This window comes from Bactrocera oleae, chromosome 6 (assembly GCF_042242935.1).
Source record: "Bactrocera oleae isolate idBacOlea1 chromosome 6, idBacOlea1, whole genome shotgun sequence".
NCBI lineage: Eukaryota > Metazoa > Arthropoda > Insecta > Diptera > Tephritidae > Bactrocera > Bactrocera oleae.
In genome coordinates, this window is record NC_091540.1 from 68190599 (window position 1) to 68208502 (window position 17904).

At 32.3% G+C, this 17904-nt stretch overlaps 6 protein-coding genes across 9 annotated transcripts; 3 read left to right on the forward strand and 3 right to left on the reverse strand.

Moving 5' to 3' along the window:
• Window positions 1–2066: 2066 nt before the first annotated feature.
• On the forward strand, window positions 2067–4371 carry BHD (folliculin). Of its 3 annotated transcripts, none has more exons than XM_014242196.3 (6): window positions 2067–2179; window positions 2463–2862; window positions 2923–3444; window positions 3501–3762; window positions 3825–3927; window positions 4006–4371. In XM_014242196.3, the coding sequence occupies exons 2-6, from the start codon at window positions 2488–2490 to the stop codon at window positions 4124–4126; spliced, it is 1383 nt and encodes a 460-aa protein (XP_014097671.1). In that variant the 5' UTR covers window positions 2067–2179; window positions 2463–2487; the 3' UTR covers window positions 4127–4371. The 3 variants fall into 3 exon arrangements, with proteins under 3 accessions (XP_014097671.1, XP_014097672.1, XP_069967958.1); XM_014242197.3 differs by lacking the exon at window positions 2067–2179 and adding an exon at window positions 2191–2345; XM_070111857.1 differs by lacking the exon at window positions 2067–2179 and having other exon boundaries at window positions 2375–2862.
• Window positions 4372–4516: 145 nt separating this feature from the next.
• Window positions 4517–5655, reverse strand: RpL18 (ribosomal protein L18). Its single transcript, XM_014242194.3, has 3 exons — window positions 5548–5655; window positions 5313–5399; window positions 4517–5152 (listed from the first exon to the last, which is right to left on the reverse strand). The coding sequence occupies exons 1-3, from the start codon at window positions 5548–5550 to the stop codon at window positions 4676–4678; spliced, it is 567 nt and encodes a 188-aa protein (XP_014097669.1). The 5' UTR covers window positions 5551–5655; the 3' UTR covers window positions 4517–4675.
• Window positions 5656–5793: 138 nt separating this feature from the next.
• On the reverse strand, window positions 5794–6827 carry Use1 (Vesicle transport protein Use1). Its single transcript, XM_014242193.3, has 4 exons — window positions 6614–6827; window positions 6351–6559; window positions 5970–6290; window positions 5794–5912 (listed from the first exon to the last, which is right to left on the reverse strand). Exons 1-4 carry the CDS (start codon window positions 6754–6756, stop codon window positions 5869–5871), a joined length of 717 nt encoding a protein of 238 aa, XP_014097668.2. The 5' UTR covers window positions 6757–6827; the 3' UTR covers window positions 5794–5868.
• A 233-nt stretch (window positions 6828–7060) lies between these two features.
• On the forward strand, window positions 7061–9142 carry Rac1 (ras-related protein Rac1). The gene has a single exon (XM_014242198.3). The coding sequence runs from the start codon at window positions 7303–7305 to the stop codon at window positions 7879–7881; it is 579 nt and encodes a 192-aa protein (XP_014097673.1). The 5' UTR covers window positions 7061–7302; the 3' UTR covers window positions 7882–9142.
• Window positions 9143–10240: 1098 nt separating this feature from the next.
• Window positions 10241–11862, reverse strand: scf (Calumenin scf). Its single transcript, XM_014242192.3, has one exon. It carries the CDS (start codon window positions 11696–11698, stop codon window positions 10694–10696), a length of 1005 nt encoding a protein of 334 aa, XP_014097667.2. The 5' UTR covers window positions 11699–11862; the 3' UTR covers window positions 10241–10693.
• Window positions 11863–12213: 351 nt separating this feature from the next.
• Window positions 12214–15080, forward strand: Myt1 (protein kinase, membrane associated tyrosine/threonine 1). 2 transcript variants are annotated; one of them, XM_014242190.3, is made up of 6 exons: window positions 12214–12338; window positions 12447–13206; window positions 13321–13519; window positions 13578–13723; window positions 13867–14261; window positions 14337–15080. In XM_014242190.3, exons 2-6 carry the CDS (start codon window positions 12460–12462, stop codon window positions 14521–14523), a joined length of 1674 nt encoding a protein of 557 aa, XP_014097665.2. In that variant the 5' UTR covers window positions 12214–12338; window positions 12447–12459; the 3' UTR covers window positions 14524–15080. The 2 variants fall into 2 exon arrangements, with proteins under 2 accessions (XP_014097665.2, XP_014097666.2); XM_014242191.3 differs by having other exon boundaries at window positions 12220–12338; window positions 12450–13206.
• Window positions 15081–17904: the final 2824 nt, after the last annotated feature.

The window sequence follows — 17904 nt, forward strand, 5'->3', positions numbered from 1 at the left end:
TCTAGTTCAAAATAGTATAACACGAACTACGCAATGTTAATTCAAAAACTATTATTTTTAATATTAATTATAAATTTGGTATAAATTTTTTTCACCCCGATATCTATAATCAAAAATTTATTTTTAATTTTTCAATCAAAAATTTGTTTAATTAAGATTTTTTGAATTAAAAAATAAAAGAAATTTTATGAGAATGTTAATTCAAATATTTTTTAATGGATTATTTGCAACCCTAATAGCAATATATGTACATATAATTCTTCTAAACAGACTTATTAATTATTTTTTGCATATACATATATACATATTTTTTTTTGTTTTTAATAATATCAATATGTTTATGTATATCAAGACGCAAAGGTAGGTAGTAGAGCAAAAACAACAGTTTAATCAATGTTTTGTTTAATTAATTATTATTAAATTTCTTTAGATAAAGACTTTTATTTGTATATGTATATAATGTTTGACAGTCAATACAAGGAACGTATATTATACATATATATGATATATATCTCTGTTCTCTGTTTAATTAAGCAGAAAAAATTAGTCAACAATCTGACAGTTCAATACATGTAAACAAACACAGTAATACATTGAGGTTAATACTATATTCAGCATATATACGCTCATTTATAACATTTTTATTATATTTATTTACTTTTATTTACTTTAAATAATTTTTTTTTTGTTATATTTGGTTCTAATTTAAAATAATAATTCTTACCTTACTATCATACTACAGATGTCGCTGTCAAAATCATAATTGCGCTGCCAGCACATACAAAATTTATTGTTACCACGCATATTATTATCGTGGTATAAGCAGAGAACGTATATCATATGTTCTCTGTATCGAATACCAACAGAGAACGTATATCATACGTATATATTATGATCATATGATATACGTTCTCTACGTATATATTATGATCATATGATATACGTTCTCTGATACCAATCTCTCGATTTATACACAGTGTTGCCAGCTTGGTGGTTTCACCACTAAAACTAGTGGTTTTATTCTTCTACTAGTTGGCAAAAAATTTTTAGTGGTTAGTCGTTTTTTTAGTGATAAATAATACCCGCCAACGGTCAATACAGAAAATTAAATATATAATGGTAAATATAATATACATATAGTACTTTCTCTGTCTCTAAGATGTTCTAGCTTTTTTGGAAGTTTTCTCTACTATACAGTATAGGTATATAGTCTATAATCAGTTGTTTACTATATATAACAGATTACCGTTTTAATAGAATATTTTTATCATAATAAGAGTGAGGAATTAATAGCTCAAATTGATGACCAGTGGTACCAAATTCACACTTTAACATGGAAAGAATATAAGGATACTAAGAAGTTTTGGTATGAAGTTTTGGCTTTTAAGTACGCACAAGGACATACAAGATTTAAAGATGACTTCTTTTTGATATTGCCTCACTCTTAAGCTGACGTTGAGAGACTTTTTAGTAGTATGAACATAATTAATAAGATGGATCTACGCATGTTGAGATCATAGTTAATGGTGAGAGCTGGCTTATTATTAGCTAAAAAATCATAATGTCATAATTATGATATACCAGATCATATCGTTCGGCAAATTGGAGCTAAAGATGCTTACCGATCTCAAAAAATTCAGCTAGAAGATACTGTCGGAGATTCTGTAGATGAAGATAATATTTTTAGCCACTAATTAAAAAGTGATAATTGAAAAAATTTTAATCTCTGTTATTAGTTTAATAGCTTGAAATAATATTTAATATTTTATTATCGACATTTTTTTATCATTTATATTTTTAAAAGGCTTTTTAATTAAAATAATTATTTATATAAAATAGTTTTAACATTATTGCTTTCCTTTCCTTCTTATTTTATATATTTGAATTAGTTAGCGTAGCTTGAGAGAGCGCTAGCGGTCTTTTAGTGGTTTCAGCAGAGAACGTAAATGATATACGTTCTCTGGTTTCAGAGTCGGCGGAGGCGGTTTAGTGGTCTCTCGAAAAATTTTCTGGCAATACTGTTTATACAAAAGCATACCCATATGGTATCATTTGTTATCATGCAACCCTTTTTTTATTGTGTAAATAAATCAAAAATATTAAATATCTTAAATGTTTTTGTTGTTTTCCCTAAAATAAGGGGGTATTAACAATTAATGGAGTGTTAATGGTTAAAAAAGTACACAGAACGAATCTGAAATTCAGTATAAGCTAAGAAATAACATAACAAAAACCAGAAAAATTGTTATTCAAATTTTTGAACTTTGTTAACAAATTTATTGAAAACTATAATTTTGCCGCAAAAAAAAACTCGATAGCCCATATTTAAATTAATCCCAATTTGGGTATTGAGCGCGATGTATTTATATATATATTTAGTATCAAATATGCTTAAAGAGTGAAATTGTAAAATATATATATATACATATATCAAAGTTTTATTAAATTTATTTAACATATAGCATTAATAGACACTATAGTGATAATATGAACGCAGTTATAGCGCTCTGTCATTTTTGCGAGGCACATGGCCCGAGTGCTATATTTTGTACGCAAACATTACGAGATACTAAGCTTGAAGAACTGTCCTTGAATCAACAACATGTAGAAAATAAACTTTGTTCTGCATGCAATTCGTTAGGACAAACTAATGGCATGTACAGTACAGACACTGAAAGTGGCGCTACTTTTTTAAGCACACAGATAGCTGCTTTGCCGGATGTACAATTGCTGGTTAAACAGGCAGCTGTGAGAAGCCTCAGCTGCGAAATTAATTCCAATAAAGATGGAGGTTTTGTATTTTTTGGCGACTCCTCAAGGGGACATGTGTTAAGTCACACATTTCAAGTGAACGATTTACAGGTAAATATCAATTAAATTATTTTATGCCTTTTTTAATAGGTATTGCATTTCCTATTCTAGGCACGCGGATTCTACCAACTCTTCTCAATAATTGTTATTATGAAGGATAAGTATTTTCTCTTAAACACAAAACCATTTCTAGCAGAACATCTGCGCAAAATATCCGCCGACATACAAGCTTCTGCCAAGAAAATTAATGATGAGACAAAAGAATTACCGCGTCAACGTCGTTTATCCAGTGCACAAGTTTTGGTACAAACACCACGCTCTTTAGTAGAACTTACTGGCGAGGAAAATATATTTGCATTCTTGCATTCACATTTTTCATGGATATTGTTGGCCGGCTCACGATTTCTGACGGAACATGTGACTTTCGGCAATTTGCCGTGGTTACCACCGCAAAGCAGTGACCGTCCACCGCAACAGCGTTTGACTTATAACATAACACTGCCAATGATACAAAAGTACGAAGAAACCATTAATGATCCGGAGCGTGAAGAATTTTATTCGCTAAGACATGTAAAGGAAGTCGTGCGGCGAGAGTTCAACACAATCGTTTATTGCGCGCTAACTGGAATAAAAGTAGATATAATATAAAAACAAAAATATTTGTTACAGTTTTTTTTTATAACTTACAGATAATTGTTCGTGGTAGTTCAGATCGCACGTTAAACTTTATGTTGTGCTTGAAAAAACTACTTCCAGAACCAATGCATAATCTCATGCGTATTGATGCCCAGCATCAGCACTCTATTAGTTCTGATTATAAAATAATATCTGTTTCAAACGAAATAGCAGTACCTATGGCATGTAGTTCTGTGTATCGTGTAGACTTTTTAGATGATTCTGCTGATGGTCAGAAGGTTTGTGTGAAATGGCCAGGAGAATTGCCGCGAAAATGTATGTTAAATCAATATCCTTTACATATTCACATTTATATTACTATAGCTATTACTTTGTAGGGCCAGACTTGATGGTAAAATTAATGAAGGCAGTAGACGAGAAACGTTTTACACCGCTGGTCTTAAATAAGCAAACAAGAGTTTTAATGGAAGAGTGGAAAAAGTTCGTATATTCGGATTGTTGGCCTGACAATCAGTACTTCGACGTTGATTTTTTGTTTTTTCTTCTTATGTCTTATAGCAAAGTCATATGTCTAAATCAGGCAAAATCGTCCAATGGCCAAGCGAAACTAAGAAAAGCTTTAGGCGTACAACCTCAAGACCAACCGTTAATAAATTACTGGAGTGGACATTTGCAATAAGACCGCATATACATATATGTAGAAAGCTGCGTCAAATAATGTTTGTAATATGCACATGACTATATCAAAGTAATATAAAGTAATGCTAATATGTACATATATACATTACATTTTAAGTCAATTTGATATCTTATGAAAAAATTTGCGAATATTCTTTTGGTTGTAATTTCAATAATCTCTTAATAAATGCAATAGTTTTTTAACACAAAATGTTAAAAAACTTTTAGAGCACATTATGAAAGAAAGTGTTTTGATCTATTCTAATTTGTTGGTACATAGGTATCCACAATTATCACTACGTAACTATTCATGTACACGTAATTAATTTTAAATATACTTTTACGCGAACAATATTTTTAATTATCTGAGCACTTTTATGAAAAACACATATTTTACTTTGGAAAACATTAAAGTAATTAATCTTTTATTTGTATTACTGATACAGCGCAGGATGACAAGCACTATAAATGTATAACCATTGTCACAAATAAGAATTGCGTGGTTGTACACAATCTAATAACTAACGTAGAAACGTGCAAAATCAATTGTTTACTTCTTGTAACCGCAGCTAGAACGACGACCACGAGCACGCTCAAATTTGCGACCCTTTGATCGGACATATGGTCGGGTGTGAGAGTGTGGAACACCAGGAGCTTTGCCGAAGTGCTTGAAGGCTGTGCGTGCAGTACGTTTGCCTTGCAGCAACAATGTGTTCTTTCCAGTTGGTGATTTAAGCGCCAGCTGATCGAAAGTCAATACTTTACCACCAGCCTTAATGATACGCTCGCGAGCTGTTTGTGAAACATGTAAAGCACAAATCGTCATTTTTGGTACTTTCAAAAGACGAATGTCATTGGTAATGCTACCAACAACCACAACGGTAGCTTCGGGTTGAGCGGCTTTCTTGAAGAAACGGCTGACACGCTGCAATGACATTGGTGCCCGGTTAATTCTGCTCATAAACAGACGCTTCAACACGATGCGATTGAACTTCTTGTTGGTACGACGCTGAAGGAAGCGGTACAGCTATAGAAAAATATAATAGAATTTTTACTGTAATATAATTACAACAGTATATTAGCAAAATGTTTAGCTAACAATACGTTCAATACATAATATATGTATTACAGTTGAATACTCGTACGTATAGTTAATTATGCATTCAATTAATTTGTTAAATACTTACCTTAACAAGAAGACGCAAGTATACATCTTGAGATTTGGGCTCAGTTCTGCGAACTTTGCGATCGTATTTGTGGCTGATATCGATACCCTGAAATGGTGCACAGAAAAGTTTTCATTACATTTTTTCGTGTTTTAATTTCCGTGAGTTTTCATCATATCGTATAGTTCCGAAAATAAGTATAAACTACGATGTTTGAAAATAAATAATTATTGGAAAAGTTTAGTTTAGGTCTTACCATTGTGGTGACCGGAAAAAGAAAGAGAAAAGGAAAAAAGATACGTGTGATTGGTAATACTGGCTGATTTTTGATATATGTCAATTTGACACTTCCTATGCTCTGTTTAATGAACACCAAAATACAATTTACAATACTGTTCTACTACCGACTTGCAACCCTGGGAATAAAAATATCTTTCGTTTCATATTTCAAATTTTTAATGGAAACATAGTTTTATTGGATATAATGTGTTTAGTTTTCTCTTTAATTTGTTTAGTTATATGTTTTTCTTAACTAAATGTGTACGAATAAGATATTTATTTTATCACAGGGAATGTTCTATACTTTCCTCTTTTTCATTATTTTCATAAATAATACCATACCTGCAATTAAAATAAATGAGAACAAATAAATACACGATAATTGATTCTATAACATACCAATAAATACTGTAATAACGAACGCAAACATTAACCACATCCAACATTTCCAGGCATTGCGTGAATGTTCAGCTAATTTTTCGTTTTCTTTGTTCAGTGAATTAATATTGCGATCAGCCATATTTGTGGATCTTGAAGCTATTTCAGTATCCTTCTTTATTATCCTATTTGCAGTCTCTGTCTGCTCTTTCAGATTTCGCGTTAGCGACAGCATATGCTCAGTAATTTTTTCTTGAGCTTCATTGTAATATTTAACCGCTTCATTCATGTTATCGGCATTTGTTATGGTCTCATCTGGCTTTCGTCGGCGAATTGTATCTTCTGTGGAGAATACCAAAACACTAAATTTATGAACCTCAATGTACAAATTTTAAAACCTACCGCTTAGCAACTCTTTTCGTATATCTGCATAATGTTTCGAACTTTGGAGTTGATGCATTTCCTTTATTGCATCCTCCCCTGCTTCATATGCTGGGCGTAGTTTAGATCGTAGGCTTTTTACAGGTGGTGGACTGTCTATATAATTCGTAAGAACCTTTAGAGCCTGTAGTCGTTTTGTATAATCTGCAATTTTCATATTACTACTTAAACTGAAAAGATAATTCAATTATAATAATGCACAAGCCAATAACTGTTGTACTAACTCGTCAAGTTCCTTGAGTTCCTCTATCATTGTATCCAAAGATTTTATGAACTTTTTCAAACGCCAATAATTTGCTTCGTCCTTTGACAGCACTTCGCAGTTGGATAGAAGCGTTCTAATATTTACATTTAGTTTAGTAGTCATAATATAAAATTATTGCACATAAAAACACGTATAAACAATTAATAGAAAACTGAAACGTCATTTAGGCAGTGCACTCTATTGACAGTTGCTATCAACAGAGCTGTCCACCTTTTTAAATGTGTTTAAAAAGTGTGTAATCATGCAAAATCTATTAACTAATTATAAAGTTTTTATTACTTTAAATAAAAAGGAAAATATCGTAAGTTTTTCACATTCGCATATTTTATGTTGTTAAAATTGAAAATAGTACATTTTACAAGAAACATATTACATATATGAACTTGTCAGACTGAACATACGCTACAGATTGCATTGCTGAACGCGTATTCACTACATAAAAATCATAATTGAAGGAAAATTTGCGGAAAAGTGAAGTAAACGCACAATCACACAACAAAGAAGGAAAATTATAAATTCCAATTAGTTTTTGATAAAAAAACTTTAACCAATCCGCACAGAAAAAAGCATTTAGTTAATTAATTGTTACTCTCCCGTCTCTTATATCGATTTCGTGTGGGATAATCTCAGTTCCCCGCCAGTAGCAACATGCAAGCAATTAAGTGCGTCGTGGTAGGCGATGGTGCGGTCGGTAAGACTTGCTTACTTATCAGCTACACAACAAATGCCTTTCCTGGTGAATATATTCCCACTGTGTTCGATAATTACTCGGCAAATGTAATGGTTGATGCCAAACCCATTAATCTTGGACTTTGGGATACTGCCGGACAAGAAGATTACGATCGCTTACGTCCATTATCGTATCCACAAACTGATGTTTTTCTTATCTGCTTTTCTTTGGTGAATCCAGCGTCATTTGAAAACGTACGCGCTAAGTGGTATCCGGAAGTGCGTCATCATTGCCCTAACACGCCCATTATATTGGTGGGTACCAAATTGGACTTGCGCGACGATAAAAACACTATTGAAAAACTGCGTGACAAAAAACTGGCACCTATAACTTATCCTCAAGGATTATCCATGGCCAAAGAAATTGGTGCTGTCAAATATTTGGAATGTTCGGCACTCACGCAAAAAGGTTTAAAAACAGTATTTGATGAAGCCATACGCTCCGTCCTTTGTCCAGTGCTGCAGCCCAAATCTAAACGTAAATGTACGTTACTCTAATTTGCCGCTACATCAAGCCGTGCGTCGCATAGTAGACGTCGGAAACCGAGCGACAGCCAAAATAATTGAAGTTTAAACGGGAAAACGCCCATCGCATGCAAACAATTTAATCGAAAACAAAGAGAATAATCAAAATAACCAAAAATAAATAAATATAATATAATACATTTGAAACATTTGGAGCAAACTATATACACAGCCCATCGGAAGTGTTGTGATGAATGCGTAATCTAACATCGTCTATGCTATTACTCCCAACAAAATACCACAAACAGCCGAGTTTTTGATGTTAAATGTTGTCAATATCGTCTATAAAATTTTTTTTATTAATCTTGAGTAGAAAAAGCTATTGCTTGTGCTTGTACAAATGACAGATCGAACAGAAATTTGTTTCCACTTTACGCCATATATCTTTCTTGGTGTTGATGCACAACCGGAGCGAATGACTAATCGCATTAATATTAATATTTGGCCTATAATTGCGGGAGCTGCATAACCAGTCGCGATACTGACTATTCTCTTAGAAATAGTTAAATAGCAGTTTTATATACTAAGAATGAAAAAGGATTTATAGTTTAAATTACCATTTGTTCTTTAATATTCGTGAAAATTATTTATCTCAATATTTTTCGTGCTTATTTAGTATTATGTGTAACTTTTGTTGCTTTATTGAAAATAAACTTAAATTCTGTTTTCTCGTACATTAATTTGAAACTAAAAGTTTTGACGTCTACTTATTAAAAAATAAAAAAGCAAAGGCTATAATCCAATTGCTCTGGAATACGTAGAATAGATATCGGTTATAAATAATGAAAACGATTAATCTTTTATATTATAAAAGTGCTTTTTTTTAATAATATAAAATAAAATGTGTAAATCAAAAATTAATGGATTGAACAAAGTTAGAAATGAAATTAAACCAAAACAGAAAATGATTCATGAATAACTAAAAACATATGTATGTAATTGAATTGAAAATGGAAATGTGTTAGTACAGTTCATATAGTATAATAGGCATTCATGTTTATCTACTAATAGTTGCCGTAAACCAAATGTTAGCCAACTAACCAAAAATTAACTACGATTTAAAAACGAAGAAAGTTTAAAGAGCTCACATGCGGATAAACAAAATTAATAAAATGTTTGCAAATTGTATGTATAATCTATTGTAGTTGTATTTAATACCAAAAAATATATATGCAGATGCTCATATGGGATCCGAAAATCACAAGTGGTTGCATTTCCATGCTTGTGTACAATTTGTAATGCGTTTAAATCATTATGTATTTCTGAGCGTAAGTTTAAGTACGAATCATCGATACATATTCAGATAACTAACTACATACATGCAGATAAGTAAATCTTATGATTACTACAATCGAAAAATTAATTGAAGTTAGTTTCATTACATATTGATGGAATTAATAATACTAATTGAATGTGTGTCTCTGATAAAAAAAAAATAAAATTAATTAATTAAAAATTCGTAAAATAACTTAGTCTTATTTAGCACTAAATATGATTTTATTTAGGAAAACGTTATGCTTGAGTTAACAAATGCAGTCGCTACAAGTTTTATGTTCCCTTGATAATGCTATACCGGAACTTCAGTATGCAACAACGGTCATCGTGCGTGCACGCAGCTCAAATATATCACAGTACATATATGTACATATGCTTCTATACTTATGTATGTGAGATAATGCTAAGACATTGTGCTTAAGGCCTTGCGCCGTTGTAGAATAGTGTCAGTTCGTATTCATTCAGCAACGTAAATCTAAACAAAAAAGGCTAAAAATAAAATTTACGTAGCCATTAATAAGACGAAAGAAATTAATTTTAAGCGTATGAACATATATGCATTTGTATGTATATCTGCAATGATTTTTATGTTTGCATTTACAGGCAGATACATACATACATATGTTATATGTACATATAACTAACGCCTCTTTCTGTATTTTGATCTTTATTTTTTACTGCATATTCCTACGTAGGTATGTATAACATATGATGACTTGTTTGTATGTACATACATATGAATAAAAGTTCATAAGCACAAAATTGATACAAATATAGTATTATATGCATACATATGTATGTAAATATGTATACAGAGGAAGTTAAATAATATGAGACACATTTGCTTATCTCAACCCCATTAGACCATCGCGACAACTATTTGATTGTTCTGGAACTGTTTGCGTGGCTTTATTTCAGTCATTTCTGTTTGTAGGATTTCAAAATTTTCGTATGTATTAGTCGACACACAAAAAATTGCTGACCTTTACAGTACAATAACACATACATATGTTCATCTCTCGTTATAAAGAAATTGTATAATTAAAAAAAAAAACAATTCATAGTTGTATTTTGCATTTATTACAAGTGCAATGCACCTACAGAAGAATTATTAACTTTGTAGATTGCGCTTGTGAAGCCAAATGCACATTCTTAAATATTTATGTAAATATTTGAATTGTACAAATTTTCGAAGCATCTTTACATCAAATTTTAAATATTAGTAGAAATAATAGTACATCTAATGAACATTTTTGGCACAGTTAAGTAACATAAAGTATTTTGAAGTCCCGCTGTCTTAAACGTACGTTTTGATAGGTTGTGCCAGTTAAACTTATTATTTATATTAATGTGTTGAGATTGTTAAAAGTTACAAAAGGCAAGTGTTAACACATGAAAACTATTATACTAATATAGTACTACAATTAGATATTAAAACATTGATTCTTTCAATTCGAGATAAAGAATTTGTTCTTTGTTGCTTTTAGAATCTAAAAAAAAAATATTTAGATTAGAATTCATCATGACGTGCCAACGCCTCGCCAAAATCAGTCGCTTGAGAACCAACGAAGACATCATATTTTTCTAAAATTTCTTCCTTCGTTAGTTTTTCATCGTCATCATTATCGGCTTCAAATACCAGATGTTTTGCTTCACTCTCGGCGTGATCAAAATCTTTCGGCACGATCCAAGTGCGTACCTCCTCACGGTCCAAAAAGCCGTCCCCATTTATATCACGAAACTTAGCAAAGCCTTCCCGTTCACTTTTAACCCATTCTGGTTCTTCATCGTTCGGTTCAGAATTACGGTACATGTCGGCAATGTATTCATCCACACTAACTTTGCCATCTCCGTTGGCATCAATGTCCTCAATTGTTTCCGTTAGTACTATATCTTTCATTATGGGATGATCTTCTGGATGTAGAAATGCGGTGAACTCTTCACGTGTTAGTTTATCGTCTAAATCTTTATCAGCAACTCCCCAACGCCGACGATCCCGTTTTAGTAAGCGTTTGAAAGACATGCTATGCTCATCGTTTTCAATTTCCTCTTTGTCCATTGTATCCAAAAAGCCATAAACATTATCCCGGTATGCCTCCCAGCTGATTGTGTCATTGTTGTCTGGATTATGCATTTTCCACGTACGGTTAACATCTTCGTCTATGTAACGACGTTGTGTATATTCAATCCAACGTTTCAGCTCCGAAAGTGTTACAAATCCATCTTTGTCATTATCAATTCGATCAACGATGAGTCCCAAACGTCGTTTACTCTCTTCCGGCGGTAATTGATCAAATGATTTTGCTTCATCTTCACCTAAGAAGGCTTCATGATCATACTGTTTGTTGTGATGACCACCTTCAAAATGTTTTTCACCATCTGAATCATGATCTAACGGACTGTGTAGTGTATCACCATCAATAATTTCCTCATCGTCAGGCTTAGGAATAGCATATGCCAAGAAAACTACATTTAAAAGTAGAAGCAGAGCAAATGATAAACGAAACACCACCATCCTTATATCAATCTCGATGTCTTATCAGAAAACTTGTATTATTACTAAATTATGTATAAGAAGTTTCTCTGCGAACAAAACTATTAGAATCAACAAGCGCTACGATAATAATGCAATGTTTTAATTGCCTTCTATTAAATCAATTTTGGTCAACGGATACGTGTACTTTGACACCAGTGTTGTTCGTTTCGATAAATGTAAAACATTACGTTTATAAGCGATACATTTTTTTTATTTAATGGCATTGGTGTAATTGATGTAAGAAGATTTAAAAAAAATGTGTAAGCAATTTTAAATTTTGTTTATCAAACAATTGTAATTCTAAATTTCAAAATAGGGGTTTTTCCTAACGAAATATCTAAAACGTATGAAATGGTACTACTTTTGCAACCTTGCAACATTTTTCTTACCTATATAGGAATTACTACACAAAGCTGAACTGTATAAAATTTTTTGAAAGCGCGGCGGCTCTGTCATTCAATTTTGAAAACGGCGTTTTTGCTTTTGTTGTTGCGGTTCTTTTTTGGTGTGAAAAATCTATTTTTCTTTGATATTTGTCGAATTATAATAACCGGAAAAGTAAAATTTAAGGATAATTGAGTTTAATGTGTGATTAACCGTAGTCCTGTATATATAAAAAGTAAAACAAGACTAATTTAAAAGAAAATAAAGTAGTTCTCATGCATTTATACATTGATTATATATGTACATATATATATTATTTAATAATTGTTTGTTATATTTTCAGTAGATTAGGAAATATGACTACGGAATCTGCGCTTCCGCTACCTCGCTTGCCCGTACCGGAAATTCGTGCAGAAATAGCGTTCCAACACTCGCAGAAACAAAATCAGATTTTACAGGAATATCGACTTCGCCCACCGAAGCTAAGATTGGCAAACCGTAGCTACTTATCGACGTGTATTTCAACAAAAGCACATGCGATATCATTCCGTGGTGAATCTGATGGCAACTGCAATGCTTTACCAGAATTAGATGCCAATGCATTGAGCGGTTCATATGATCGATCTATGAACGAAACTTATTTTGAACAATGCTTCACGCGCCTTGCAAAAATTGGCGAAGGCTCATTTGGCGAAGTTTTCAAAGTGCGTTCTAACGAAGATGGACGTATGTACGCGATAAAAATGTCAAAAGAATTATATCGTAGTGAGCATTATCGTCAAGAGCGACTAGAGGAGGTGCGTCGGTATGAGCAATTTTCAGGTCACGCAAATTTTGTGCAATTTTATCGCGCGTGGGAGCAAAACGATCGTTTATACATGCAAATGGAGCTATGTCGTGAAAGTTTGGACAGATATTTAGTACGTCGTCGACATATACCTGAAGAAACAATTTGGAATATTTTACTAGATTTGTTGCTTGCATTGAAGAATCTGCATGACCAAAATCTCATTCATTTGGATATTAAATTAGATAATGTCCTGATAGGCGATGACGACAGTTGTAAATTGGCTGATTTTGGTTTGGTTATTGATGTAGATATAGTAAGTATGAAAATTTATAATTTAATAAACATGATTTAATTCATGTTTAGCCTGCCCGTTTCTTGTTATGATTTACATAAATTTTGTATATAAAATTATTTAAATTTTTTTTAGGCAAACCGTCATCAAGCAACAGAAGGCGACTCTCGCTACATGGCGCCGGAAATACTACAAGGAAAATTTTCAAAAGCCGCTGATATTTTTAGTTTAGGAGTTGCAATGCTTGAATTATCTTGTTATTTGGAGTTGCCACACAATGGACCATTATGGCAACAATTACGTAGTGGAGTTTTACCGCAAGATTTTATGAAAAGTGTGTATTTTAAGCGAAAGTCAACAAAAATTAATGAATAATAATAAATTTTATTTAGACATATCACCGGAACTGGGAGTACTCATTAGGCAAATGATGTCGCCAGATCCTGATTCCCGACCAACAGTGGACCATCTTTTAAGTCATAAAAAGTTAGTTTGTTTAATGGAGCGTAGGGATCGATGGAAGTTACTAATAAAAATGGTAAATATAGAACATATCAAAAGTTTATGCTCTCGAAAGTAAATTGTTTCTTGATACACGATAGATAGACGATTTTAAAATCGCCTACAGAGAGTATACAGCTCTCGACTACTAATAATTACACAATATTTATCTCTTTACAGAAACAAACAATACGGCGTTCACGCAGAGTGGCGTGGTCAAAATTGTGTAATTTGAAGCAAATCATTTTTAATTTCGTCACATCTATACTTACTGCATACATGAACCGCGATACGGCCAGTAATGAACACAAACCTAATGTTTCTCCACTACAACAGCATCTTAGAGATAAGCGACCACCTATGATCTCCATGCGTTTACATGCATCAACACCTACCGCGGGACACACGCGAAATACTTCCATCGAATTTTTACCAGGGGAAAATTGCTTGAATTTATCTCAGCAAAGCACACCTATTACCTTTGCGACGCATAATAAAATTGTAAACTCAACCCCTGTAAATCACAATAACCACAGTTTCCGCTCACGCAAGGATTTGACTAAGACAAGTTTTAAGTAAATATTTGTTAAACTGTGTTTGTTTTGAAATGCAAATTATAATGTTATTCTTTTTTGTTTTCAATGTTACAGAGCGGTAGAGAACGAGTGTGGTATCGAAAATTTTAATGACATTCAATCTTCACCAACCGCAATAAGTCGACCAAATAGTTTCCTCAATTTAGAGGACTTGGAACAGAACTCACAAGATTTTGTCTCTTTGGATAAATCGAGTCTTCAAGAGTGCCGAAAAAAACTCTTTACGAAAATGGATGATTAACTGACTACAGATATATAGAGAAAGCTGCTTTGGTAATAATTGAAAATTCAAGCCAAATTCATAAGCGTTTAAATTAATATAATATTAATTTATTATTGCATAATAATATTAATAATTGCATACACGCTTCAAGAAAAACGTATGCTTTTTTACGTTAGACGTAAGCAGATAATTTACGTAATAATTCTACGCAGGACGCACACACGTATTTACCATCTGTAATAAGTGCTATTTGCTCAAAAAAAAAGTTAACTGAAAATTTGATTAAAATAATGTTTGTTTTGTTTTAGTCTGGTAGGAATGTAAGTTATATTTTCGGCGATACATATGTGATATGTTAATACAATATACTTTATACATACATGCATACAAACTTATATAAAAAAACTATTATATACGAAATGCACAATGCATATTTTGTTGATTTTTATGAATCATATACATACAGTATAGTAGGTGCCTGTTAATTTTTATCTGCTAATGCAAAACTCCTTTAGCCAAATTAAGTATGAAATTTGAAAACAAATCAAAAATAAATAGATAAATGCTAAAAAAAATGTTGTTATAAGTGTAATTAATATTAGTTTTGTAAGCTTCCCTATTTGCGGGAGGAAGGCAGTTTTAATTATGGTATATTGTAAAAATAGAAGAATTTTGCTTAACCTCTTATCGAAGTATTCTTGGACCCCGGTAAGTATGAAGGCAGTGTTGAAAATAATGCATTAAAGAAATATTGAGTTAAAATTTGTTTAGTAATACAGAAAATCTGAATTTAAAAAAATGTTTCAATTTCTAATCCTAAATACCGGAGTGAAAAGTTAAAAAAATTTGAATCCCAAAATTTGGTTAAAAACTAAAAATGAAATTTGAATACAAAAAACCGGCTTGAAAAAATGTTCCCAAGTTTTCAATTAAAAATTAAAAAAAAATTGTTTTAGAATTTACATTTTTCGCCTTTCTTCGAGTTCTACCATTTTGGTTATATTTTGTCTTATTTATATTTAATTGCTTTTATGTACAAGTAGTTATAGCGTTTCAGTTGAAAATATGTAAATCCTTTCTTTTTAACCCTTTTCTTTCCAGCTTTTAATTTGAAAATTAAAATCTTTTATTAGGATAACACGAATTTAATCATACAAATTGGAGTAACAAATAAAAAAATTTAAATTAATATTTTTTAATCAAAAATGTTTAATTAAAAAATTCACAACCCAGTATAAAGATAACATGGAACCGAAATGGCTTCTAGGTCGATGCTGTATGCATCTAGTAAACACTGAGAACAACTGGCAAAAATATAAAAGGTAATCCAAATAATGGGTTGCCGAAAATTGTAAGAAATAATAAAACAGAAAAAGGAGAAGAAAAAAGGTAGGTAACAACACCCCTACACCTAGGACTAACAATAATACTGGATGGTACAAGGTACCAGTAGAACAGTGGGAAAGCCAAACAGAGTTAGAGGAGACCAGAACGGATACACTAATATCGAAGTGAGAATAAACGTTTGCTTGTATATATACTGTGATGGGTGAAACTAAATTCAAAACTATGTTATTTTGGTTAAGTAGTGTCTAAAAGCAGGTGAACGTAAAAAGGCGAGATCTGGTAGAGAAAATTATGTAACAGTAAAATGTCTCAAAAAGGAAATAACATACACGCAAGCATTCCCTTTCCCATTGATGTAGTATGCATCGATTCATTTAGTGGAATTTGTTCCAGAATTTACTAAAGCTTCATCTATCTCTCCATCTCTGTCATAAAAAACTTATGTTGGGTTCATCGAAGTCTCGTTGAAACTATTAATACCGTTAACTCGTCAAATGATTTATTATTTTGTGATAAATAACTTTACAACAAGGTTGAGCAGAATTATAATATTATTCCTAAATTGTTACTATTGCTAGCAGGGTCTTTTAGCACATTTGCAACGCTGTGTGACATTAAACAAATTTTATAACCAAGAAAGTATCAACACGAAGTTATGCAACAAATTTCATAACTTCGAATCGATAGCTGCATATCTAAACATACATATATAGATTATATATAAAACTAAAAGTGGACAACAAAAACCCTAAACGTTAACTGTTTCAAGCCATTAAGCTGTAATGTCAAAAAAACACGAGCAAAACAAAAATATAAAAAAAATAAAACCAAATGCTCGCTCACTTTATGTAGTTATACACGTACATACATACATACATATGTTATATGATATGTATCTGAATGTGTGTATATATATATACGGGAACGTATAAATGTACGTATGTATATACATATATATTACATATTAAATGACTTATTTGCTGACTGTAAATTCACTTTCACTGACTATAAGGTGCTTCACCTTTACTTCAAATCTGGTGGAGCTCTATATGTACAAGCGTATAATACATATATGTACATAGCGACAGTGGCAGTTACAACTGGGATACAAAACATACATACATACATACATACGTTTTAATGAAGTGCATAAGTCGACTTTTAAGCGCTAAGCCATTTTGTCTCGCCTTATGGCATAACATAATGCATGACTATTGGTCGTATGACAAATGTGACGGCGGCCTGAATGAGGCACAGCCGAATGGGGTGTGAAGTAGCAGAGTGTAGTAAAGTGAAGTAGGACAAAATTGATGTGCCTGCATGCGATCTATTTGACGCCGATAGACGGAAAACCCCTATGAACACTTGAAGATAAGTTTACGCACATAAATTTATGCAAAAACTCGCAAGCACTTTTTTCCAGCAGTGTTTGTGGCTGTGTGCGTGTACTCGTTGCCCTGCTTAAATGCGTTCGTACATGTGTGTGTGTGTGTATATTCGAAGTCGTACAACTCGTACACGTACTGAAGTCGTGAACTGTGTCAATTAGCTGTGAGTTTGTTTACTTACCGCTGACGGTTGCCGGATATCGCTGTGCTCGCTCGCTTGGCCGAATGCAGAAAATTCATTTCATTTTCGTTGGTATTTACAATTACAATAAATTAACTGCTTATCTGCGTCACAATCATAATTAAAATGCGTGGTGTACAATACTGATGAAAATGTCAAAGAAATACACATTCGATTTTGTTGGTAAATGTACGAATACGAAGGTGTATGTGTGTGTGTGTGCAACGCTGTCAATTACCAATTCACCCATTCCTGCTGTGACTCATTACAAGCGTTTATACTGGATGGTACGAGTTGCATAAGTAGGCGATTGGATTGGTCGTTTGGGCTTATCGAATAATTAGCAGTGCGTGGGTGAAGCCACTTAAAATGTAGAATAAAAATAGAGCATTATCTGTATATGCTACATTCCTCAATTTCAATTTTTAAATAGAATTGATTTGACGTACTTGTAACAAGCTTAATGCAAAGATTGTGCAAACC